At 40.3% G+C, this 11,028-nt stretch overlaps 1 protein-coding gene across 1 annotated transcript in view; it reads right to left on the bottom strand.

The window, feature by feature from the left end:
- Positions 1 to 3,892: 3,892 nt before the first annotated feature.
- Positions 3,893 to 11,028, bottom strand: part of LOC118746126 — a gene marked incomplete at its 5' end in the record, with an annotated part of 8,296 nt that continues 1,160 nt past the window's right edge. The window contains 2 exon segments of the mRNA XM_036479912.1: positions 3,893 to 4,116; positions 4,175 to 4,424. Coding sequence (XP_036335805.1) covers positions 3,918 to 4,116; positions 4,175 to 4,424 — 449 coding nt within the window. The 3' untranslated portion in view covers positions 3,893 to 3,917.

The following is an 11,028-nucleotide window of genomic DNA, read 5'->3' on the forward strand; positions in this document are numbered from 1 at the left end:
TGGCGCCGGAGGCGGCATTGCCTTCATATTGCATAACGCTGTTCAATACCGGCTCATTACCCCCCGAACTGACTCCAACGATACATTCATTGAATGTCAAGGCTTGGCCATCAAGTCGGGGGATACGGAGCTGGAGATCGTCAATGTATACATACCACCCGCCACCAGTTGCTCAGCTGGATACCACCCTAACATAAGTGCGCTATTAGAGGGTGTGAACCGGGTAGTGCTAGGCGACTTCAATGCGCACCACGAACTCTGGCACTCCAATCTGGGCAATGACCAGCGGGGTACAATGCTCGCTGAGCAAATTGACGACTCCACGTTCTGCACTGTGAATGATGATGCCCCCACCAGGGTCGCGGGTGACTGCTATAGCTCGCCAGATATAACTATAGCAAGTGGGGGTCTGATAAACTGCATTGGATGGCAACCAGTGCTCACGCTCGCATCAGACCACCTGCCCATAGTAGTCGCCATAGACCAGCCAAGAGATTTTATGACATCCGAGAACCGGACATTCATGAACACACGGAAGGCGAACTGGGACGGTTTCACGGAATTCACAGATCGCAAATACAATGCTCTTCCTCTACCATCATGCGCGCGCGTAGCAGAGCGCAATATCCGCAGGATCATCAACGCAGCAGCCGCTCGCTTCATACCAGCCGGCCGGATCGCCAAAATCCGCCCAGGATTCCCCACTGAAGCGGCGGGACTCGCAGACGAGCGTGATCGAATCCGCCAGGCTAATCCAGGGGATCCCCGTATAAGAGATCTCAATAGGGACATTAGAAACCTGGTCAACGAACACAAGCGGAACAAATGGAATGAGCATTTAAAATCCTGCAACCTCTCAAGAGGAGCCAGCAAACTGTGGTCCACAGTCAAGTCCCTCTCCAATCCGACGAAGCGTAGAGACAATGTCGCTCTCACCTTCGGCACCACCACCACGTCGGATCCGCGGTCGTGCGCGCGCTTCTTTAGCCGGCAATTCATTGCACACCCAGAGAGAGACAAAACCCGCCGCAGCGTGCTACGTAAAGCACACAAACTCCGCCCCCGAGACACACCACTGTGCTTCACCACCGAAGAGACGCCAAGTCATCGAAGGCGTTAGGCTCAGACGGAATTTCCATGCAGATGCTGAAAAAGCTAGGACCTGCGGGAGTCGAGTATATGACCGCCGCTTTCAACTTGTCACTGTCCACCCTGATCATCCCCGAGATGTGGAAAATGGGTAGGATCATTCCCCTCCTTAAGCCAGGGAAGAAGGCGGACGCAGGAGACTCGTACAGACCCATCTCCCTCCTATCCCCAGTGGCAAAAACCATGGAAGCACTACTCCTCCCCAGCCTGACGAAGCATCTGAAGCTAGCCGAACACCAACATGGATTCCGGAAAATGCACAGCACGACAACAGCATTAAACACCATTACCACACAGATTAGCGAGGTTCTGAACCAACGTCGACCCTGTGAAAGGATGGTCCTAGTCGCTGTGGACCTGTCGAAGGCTTTCGACACGGTGAACCACGCGACCCTCTGCCAAGACATCCTGGACTCGTCGCTTCCAGCTCGGACGAAACGGTGGATAACCAGCTATCTGTGTGGTCGTCAGTCATCGGTCGAATTCCGAAACGCCAAGTCTAAGCCGCGTAGAATTAAACAGGGGGTCCCCCAAGGCGGCGTACTCTCCCCGACACTGTTTAATCTTTACATGGCCAAACTCCCTCCGCCGCCAGCAGGAGTAAACTTGGGTAAGCTACGCCGATGACTGCACAATAATGGCAACTGGCCCCAACATAGACAGACTTTGCGAACAAATAACCGACTATCTCACCGATCTTTCCAACTTCCTCACCGCAAGGAACCTCCAAATCTCCGCCGCAAAATCCAGCGCCACACTTTTTACAACCTGGACCAAGGAGGTGGGGCTAGAACTGGACGTCTTCGTCGATGGCGCCAAAATACCGACGACCAACCACCCTAAAATCCTAGGAGTTACGTTCGATAGCCTCTTCTCCTTCTCCGCGCACGCCACAGCCACATGCAACAAACTGCGAGCCAGGAACAAAGTCCTAAAATCGCTAGCCGGCAGCACCTGGGGAGCCAATAAAGAAACCCTGCTCGCGACCTACAAGGCAATCGGCCGGTCAGTGGCTAACTACGCGGCACCAGTGTGGACGGCGGGGACAAGCGACACCCAATGGAGGAACCTCCAAACCTGCCAGAATGCAGCTCTACGTACGGCTACAGGTTGTCATCTCATGTCGTCCGAGCATCACCTACATGAAGAAAGCCAGATGCTGGCGGTGAAAGAGCACAACACCATGCTGTCGAAGCAATACCTCGTAGGCTGTCACCAAGGGAATCACCCCAACAATGCCTTGCTTCGTAACGAACCGCCCCCACGACACCTGCACGACTGGAAAGCGGACATTGAGCCGTACGTAGACCATCCATTCGACGCAGCAACATACAGAGCGGCGCTCAACAGCCTACACAGCGATGCGGTCAGAACGAGCCTCAGTACGCGTAATGACAACATCGTCTTGGGCGGTCGACCGCCGCCCATAGATCCAGAAGAAATAGAGCTGCCGAGAGCGACCAGGTGCACCCTAGCACAACTCCGTTCTGGGTGGTGTCACCGACTCAACAGCTACCTCTCTCGGCTGAACACACAAGTGGCAAACACATGCCCTGCATGTGGGCAAGGTCCCCACGACACCCAGCACCTCTTCACGTGCACCTCCAACCCTACGACCCTGACACCAGAAGCGCTCTGGACCGCGCCTATCGACGCAGCCCGCTTTCTCGGCCTCAGGCTCACATAGTCGGAGGATGAAGACGACGACACATGACAGATCTGGGGGGTTGAGCGCTGCTGCTACAACAACAACAACAACAATTTGCTAAGACCTCGCTGCACCAACGAAAGCAAAATTCTGTTCGACAGAAAATTCGATACTCAACAAAAATTTCGACACGATTGCATAATACGAATTTCACATTCGATCTTCGATAGCCAGCGAGGGCAACAGCCTTCACAGCAGCACGTATAACAAGTGGCGGGTAGGCAACACACCTCATTAACACCACACATTCCAAAAGCACACGAAGATTTTACAATTTAACCGCAACGGACTTCAGAGCAAGATCTAGGAGATAACAGTCTTCATGTGTCGGCACGGAATATTAATAGCTGCGGTCCAAGAGACGAAGCTGCATGGCAATTCAACATTGTTCATTGTTTCATGAATTTTGGCAAAAATTGGCTGCATAAACACAAAATCATGAATTCAATTATACACGAAAATTAACCATGAATTTGGGCACCATTTCATGAAATCGCGAAGTGGAAATCCGACAAGGCCACGTTTAACAAACAACTGTTTACTAGGGTTATGAAGTTTTTAGATCAAAAGCATGTAGTGGCATAACCATGACTTAAAACACTGGAAAAATTTCTTGGATTTGTTAATATATTAGAGAAATTCAAATAAAGGAAATTCAAATGCCCCAAAACCAATTTAAACATAACATGGACCACTTCCTGGTTCAACGCCTTTTGAAAATTCAAAAAAAAAAAGAAAAAAAAATTCGGAAGAAAAAATCACAACCCTACTGTGTAGTTTCTCGCTAGTGTGGTGCCACTTTTTCAAGACACTTCATTTCATGTATTCGCAAATTATGCATAAGCGGAAAAATAAATTGTTCAAGGAACGTGTGAATTTTATAGCAATTAAATCCACTTTCAAGCAGCCTGGGCGATTTGAGTTGGAATGACCCCATTGTTATTTAGTAGGTTAATATTACAAAAAGGAACTAGGTTTTCTTAAAATAAAAAAATAAAAACAAAATATGTATTTATTAAACACTTCATCATGAGAAAAAATTAAAAATTAGATACTTGTATTACAAGTCTGACAGTGAGGAAAGATCTTTTAATAAGTTTTCTGTTGTTTCGTTGATAAAATTACGCCAATTGTGCTTAGTTATGGAATTGGACGTTTGTTGAAGCTGCTGGATCTTATTTTCTGTATCGATTTGAACTTCTTCCAGTAGATTGACATCACTTAACACGCGTAGAAGGGTTTCGACGTTTCGTTTAAAACTGTAGAGTAAGAAATAATTAAAATAACCATTTTTCATTGAAATTACTGTTTGAGTACCATTCAAATTGTTGTGTTCTTCGCTGATAAGCCTCATATTGCCAACCCAATTGACGAGCGAGTCGTTCAGCATTCCCTTCCAGCTCTAACAATGATTTGCGCTCGCGCTCAATTTCGTTTACCATACTTTCACCGACATCGCAAATTTTTTTAATGTACACACTAGCCGAATTTTTGCTGATGTTAGTCTCCATTTGTTCTAACTCGAAATTTAAATTATCTTTATAGGTTGTAAGTAAATTTGATGACTCTAGAACAAAAACAACAAAAAAAAAAATACCAATCATAATATATTTTTACTTTTTAGCCTAAATAGCACATATATGAAGTTTTATGGCCATAGGATAATGATAACTCGTGCCGACTTTTAGTTGAGGTTTTAGTTAATAACCTGAATTAATCGTGCATGAAATCTTTGGAAAAATTCGATATCTTTCCCATATTTTAGCGCATGTCTAGTAAATCTGAGTCTTTAAATTTTTAATTGGACGGCACGATCTCTCCCGAGGACATTAAAAAAATTAATTAAACCTTTCCACGTAGGCGGCCTTTGGCCGCACTTAAAAAAATAACCCTAATCAGTCAAACTCCAGATACGCAGTCCACAATATTAGGTGCATTTTTTTGTTAGCGAGCGACAAAAGAACGCTCAACTCGGGTAAAATTTCCTTTTAGCTACTTAAGCCACCGTGTTGGTAGCTGGCAATAAACATGCGATTAGTTTAACGGGATTTAGATACAAAAACCAATGACTAATTATGAGTGGTATTTGCGTAATATATACACACTGAGAAAAAAAACGCGTTGTAAAAATGAAATTTTTTTATTTGATTACCGTTTTAAAATGTATTCAATTCAAATACGCCCGTATTAAAATGAAGCATTTTCCACTGCACGGATGGCGTTTTGAACGTCTCGGATGCTTTTTTTTATGTAATTAAGAAAGTATATGTATACAAAGCATGCACAGTGGTGACAACACATACATGGTACATGTTTATCTGTACAAAAGCACTAATCGCACGCTGTGATGTTAATTCAAACTAGAGATGAGCACGGGCCTAAATTTTCGGGCCCGGCCCGGCACGAGTGCAAAATCAACTTTCTAATAACTAATAGGTATCTTATTTTTTCCATGATACAAAAAAGAAGGTAGTTTCATTTAATGACATTCGTTGTTGTTGCTAACCATTTGACATTTAATAAAATTATGACATTTCATCAAATTCATGCTACCTGATTACTAGAAGAAATATATTTTTTTAAGCAGAAGATTTTATCAGTACATTCAAAGATGTGAAATATGATGAACTAGAAAATTATGCCGGCTAAATGATTTCGCAAATGGGGTTGACGACTAGGTTTCAGAACGCATGAAGAAAGTGTAACTGCAAAACCGCGTAACTGACATTTTTTTCAAAAAATTGGATTTGCTCACACAAGCTCTTGGCTCAACCCTTATCCATTCGTCCTGAAATGGGATTTCTTTGTAAAAAAGAGAACCATTTTGAAATGTGAGTGTTTTTACTCTCTTCTAAATAATTTATGCAACCTCACATACGCAGTTGTGCATTTTGTTGATACACGGTTTTGTACTTTAAACGACGATCTGTTAGCTGTTTATCGGAGGGCGGTCTGTTCAAGCCGACTTCAGGTGTTTTGCATAAATTGAAAATTTGTGAAATTTAATGATGCCAAAAGCCTAATTTTTTGCAAAATCTGATGAGAAATTTAAAAGCAAACTTGAACCTAAATATAAAAAGGTTTTATTTGGGAAGAACATTCTTTAGAATTTGATTTTTAAATCGCAAGATTGCATTAAAAAAAAAAACAGAAAAATGCGCGCGTGGTTTTTATTACAAAATGAAAAGAACCATTACGATGAAGTCTCCTTTAACAGTACCAAGTACTGATAATGGTTTTTGATTTGAAATGTTATTACATTAGTATAAATATGGGAAAGAAAATACTCCGATTTATTGTTTTAATATCATCAAAGTGGCAAGGCCGTAGATAATACTCAAAAATTATGAAACTTCAAAAAATTTTATTATCCGTCAAAAGTTGTTTATTGAAACTACCTTCTTTTTTGTATCATGATTTTTTCTATCGGTTTCCGAATATTTTTTATTTTGCTTTTCTCTTATCAAAAGAGTTTTAATATGTACTGTTCTCTTTGAATAAAAACAAAAGCATATCTAAATTTTTAGTATTAGCAACGGGCTTTTTCGTGCTTATTCGTGCTTTTATGAAATTTTACTGAACGCCCATGCACGCACGAGTTCGTGCTGAGAGCAAATATTCCGGCCCAAAGCCCGGCCCGTGCCCATCTGTAATTCAAACTCAACATTTGAAAACACATTTACATGTATGGCTGTAGCTGAGTGTGCAAAGACGCTTGATACAATTGGTTGGTGCCAAGAGGGTCCGGGTTCAGTTACCATCAGACGGCGGAACATAAAATTAAATTTTATACATACATACATATTTTATAACGTACATACTCAAATTTAAAACGAGTTGGGTTAGTGCTCTTTCATATGCGTATTTTCTTAAATTTAGCACGTTTTTCTTAATTCTAAAATTTTTTCCCTCAGTGCATTTATTTAAAATATAAGTCACGTATATAAGGAAACAAAAATGTCTCTCTCCACTTTCCCATTAATAATTCACAATATAGCAGTTTTTCAAGTCGCGTATTTTTTAACCGAACTGGCTGAACTCGGATAAATAGCCGAGTTTGTGTTGTTGCTTTGCGTGTGTTTCGTCACTTAAGCGAGTGTTCTTTTGTATCTCGGCTGCAAAATAATGCACCTAGTGTTGCGTCCAACTTTTTCACATTTTACGGATATATTGGATCTACATAGGTAGCCAAGGAAAAACTAGTTTGTCCTAAGATCGGGTTTGGCCGGTACCATATACATATATTAATAGGATTTAAATTAAAAAAATCAAAATTAAAAATCTTGAAGGATAATATCTTTAAAGGACATTTTTGACATGAAAACAAGGAAAACAAAAGTTATGATTAATCTTGTTTTGAATTTTTCTTTTATTTAAGTTTTATTCTATATTTTGTGTAAACTTTTAGAAATAAATTAAAATTTTTGGTCTCAATAACAACAGTTTATAAGGCGAACTTAGCACAGTGCGTAGGCAACTGGCTAAGTCAGCTAGGGTCGTTGCATCGAATCCCACTGTAGAGATCTGATGAGGAGATGTGGTGATATCCGAAATATCTATCACTTCTACCATTTTTATAAATTAGTAAAAAGAGTAAGTTAACAAAACACGCGAACTGCACAAAGATTATTCTGATAACTTTGATTGCAAGTCGTCACGCACGGTTCAATCCAAAGGTCTTGGCACTTAAGATTTTCTTATGAGACTCTTTTCTATTTTGTTTTCTAAGTAATTTAAGACGAAAGGGGAAAAAATCTAAAGCATAACAGAAAAGAAGTTCAGAAGAAAATTTGAAGTGCCAAGACCTTTGGATGGAGCTTGGATCCGACCACCGTGCACGGGTTGCCGTGGTCCGAATTGCATTTAATTTTATTTGGATAGTTTTTAAGACAAAACCAATAAAATGAGGGGTATGCGTTAAAAAAAGAACTTTGGTCTTTTGGGACAGTCTAATGTAGCTTATATTATGTAATAAAACTTCACAAATTTATGAATAGAATAAAACGAAACACCATTCATCCATTTTTGACCGCTACTGTACATAAAAAAAAAATATTCCGACGAACTGACAACCTCCTCCTTTTTTAGAAGTCGGTTAAAAATGCTTAAAGATATTCCCAGAAAAACAATTTTATAGTTATTAGTTTGCAGGTACTTATATGTATGTAGTTTTACAGCCTTGCCTTACTGTCTATTCCCAGAGAAGGTTAAATATAGAGAACGTACGAAAACTCTGACTGGCATTTTTCGAGCCAATTGAACGGCCGAAGTGCATCCAGACAACGTTAAATAACATACTTACATAACAACATTAATAACATATTGCAATTCTTTCGTATTCGGATTTTGCTACGAATCGTAAAAATAGTATGCTGCAATCCGAATCGTATTTTCGAATTTTCGGAATTCGTAACAATGGCATGCCTAAAAACGAACGAGTAAGCTTTTTTGCGTAATTTTGTACGAAACCAATTCTGTGTCGGAGGCGAAATAAAAGATGTAAATCGATGTGTGTTTGCAGGAAATATTCGTGGTGTTCATTTAAACAGATAAATTTGCCTTTCGTGTAAACGTAGATTTTTATTCACTGCTTTATATACACCCCTATTCTGCAACTCTCTCGTATTCGGATTTTGCCACGAATCGTAGAAATAGTATGCTGCAATCCGAATCGTGTTTTCGAATTTTCGAAATTCGTAACAATGGCATGCCTAAAAACGAACGAGTAAGCTTTTTTGCGTAATTTTGTACGAAAACAACTCTGTGTCGGAGGCGAAATAAAATATGTAAATCGATGTGTGAGATAAATTTGTTTTTCGCATATACGTATATTTTTATCCACTACTTTATATATGCGAGCAAAAAAGAATATTTGTTGCCCCTTATCGAGAAACTTGGGTCCGGTTTAGTTAATGCACAAAGATTTGCGGTTGTTGTGCCCAAACGCATAACCCAATCCAAAAACTTTAACATACACATGTACCCAAAGGATTCACATTTTATTTAATATAAATCTTTCAAATTTCCTACCCTAGTGGGTAAACTCGGTTTGCACTATGCACTTTTTTGCAAACTTCGACGTAGGTTCTCCGCAAAAATACTGTGGATGGCGTAGACAGAGTGATATGCACAAGAAATGTTGTATACAAACAGAGAAAGGAGAATTCTACATAGTAAGGGTTATAATCCCTAAGCGCGGCCGAAGGCTGAAGCAAGCGTTATTGCATTATCTGGATTGAGAGCCAGTTCTTCAGGCATAGGAGGCGTTCTGGCCTGTGGTTCAACAATTCAACCAGAAGCTGACATAGATGCGCCCATGGTTACTATGCCCAACAGCTCCGCATATCTTTGTGAAATTGGATTTTTCGTTTTCATAGTGTAACTACGAATTACGAATTACGAAAATTCGGGTTCTAGAATAAGGGTGTATATTTTCTACCATATTTACCACCAAAGGTAAAAATCTATCTACCAATATTTTGCGACAAGAAAGTAAATGGATTTAAATGAACATACATATTTTGTCATCGAAGACACCTTAAATAAAAATGAAATGTTTATATTGACATTCCTGATCGAATCAAATTTTATACGAAATTTCTTTTGGAGCATTCGGTAGAGTTCGCTTTTTCAATTCAAATTGAGAAGAAAACTGAGTATGCAGTTTTTAGCCCATTAGATTTTAGTATAGAGGCATTTCATGTCACCGCGGCCACCTCTGTGCGCGACCTATCAGGATTTGGATGCAAGTTAAAGAGATTGAAGGTCTAGGTGACATTAATATACGTGCAGTATATTTTGCCGATATGTCGTAGGGTTGCCTATTTACACGGGACTTAAATTTTAAGAAAACGCCACACATACCTTTCTTTAAAGTGCTGTATCTTGGAAACCTTTTAACAAAATTTACTGAAAAAAATATATTTCTTCTGTCTTATGGCTTTATGGCTTGGCTTTAATTGTACATTTTTTAAATTAATGTGCAACGTATAAAAAAAAAAAATTTCTTTTTTTGATTATAGCATTTTAAAAAATGTTTATTTTTAGATAAAAGCAATGTCTACAATGTCAACTTTAAGTACCCAAATGGGCTACTTAGGCGTATGGACACTAGATCATCTAACGCAATATTATGAAATGTATTGGCTAGGCAAGGACTAGAAGACAAAAACATGCCCTTTTATAGGGTTGAATTTAACATAAAACCCATTTGGCACCGTGAAAGGGCAACATTTTTTCAAAGAAACCAAATCACTATTAGATACCTGCATGCATTTTTCATCAAGGACTCTTTTCCTGCAACTTAAATAAGAAATGCGAATATGACACCCAACATCTCTACATTTTTCATGTTTTCGATGTCTTGGAGAGTGAACACCAGGTGTTGTATACTGTCGTCTAGTTGTATATTGTTGAAGTTTCACAACTATGCCCTACGCGCCAGCAGCTCATCAAAAGTGGACAAAATATGAAGCCATTGATCGATTTTAGAGAGACTTCGTAAAGAGAGTTTTTGGGCCCGCATATTTGGAAAATTCAAAATGGCGGATACAATATGACGGATGATTTCTAAGGACATGCGACCTGCAATACTACGTACTAGACCCACCTAGCGACATGTATTTCGAGGCAAACGGACCTCAGATTCGGATTCAGTGGGTGGAAATATATACCGGTAGATGGGTCTGGTTAAAAGCACACACAACTTTTTTTGTGTGCCTTATTAGATAGTCTAGTCCAGGGATGGGCAGATTTTTGGCTCTTAAAGTAGTCAAAAAGTCAGCAAGTACTACTCAAGATGTAAATCAGTTCTCAGGATAAAGGGGGTGTAAAAAATACATTAAAAGCGTTATATATATTAGTAATAAGTTGGAGTACAAGACATTTTAATGCGCTCTTCTTCCCCCTTCATGCTGACTCTTGATGTTACCCCTCATCTAGCACCTAAATGTGCCAGGCCGGCTCCTAAGTCCAAAAGGCTCCGGGGAGCCACTTTGCCCATCCCTGGTCTAGTCCATTCAATCAATTTCAGAACTTTATTTTGGACATTTTTCGCCCCGTTTTGATTAGCTGCTAGCCTATAGTGCTATGGTGTGAAAATACAGCCCTCAACAATACGGCAGCATGCAACACATTGTGAGCTTCCTAATCGTTATTAAAGAATACCTTGA

Source organism: Rhagoletis pomonella, unplaced genomic scaffold, assembly GCF_013731165.1.
Source record: "Rhagoletis pomonella isolate Grant_MI unplaced genomic scaffold, Rhpom_1.0 Rhpom_scaffold_00010, whole genome shotgun sequence".
NCBI lineage: Eukaryota > Metazoa > Arthropoda > Insecta > Diptera > Tephritidae > Rhagoletis > Rhagoletis pomonella.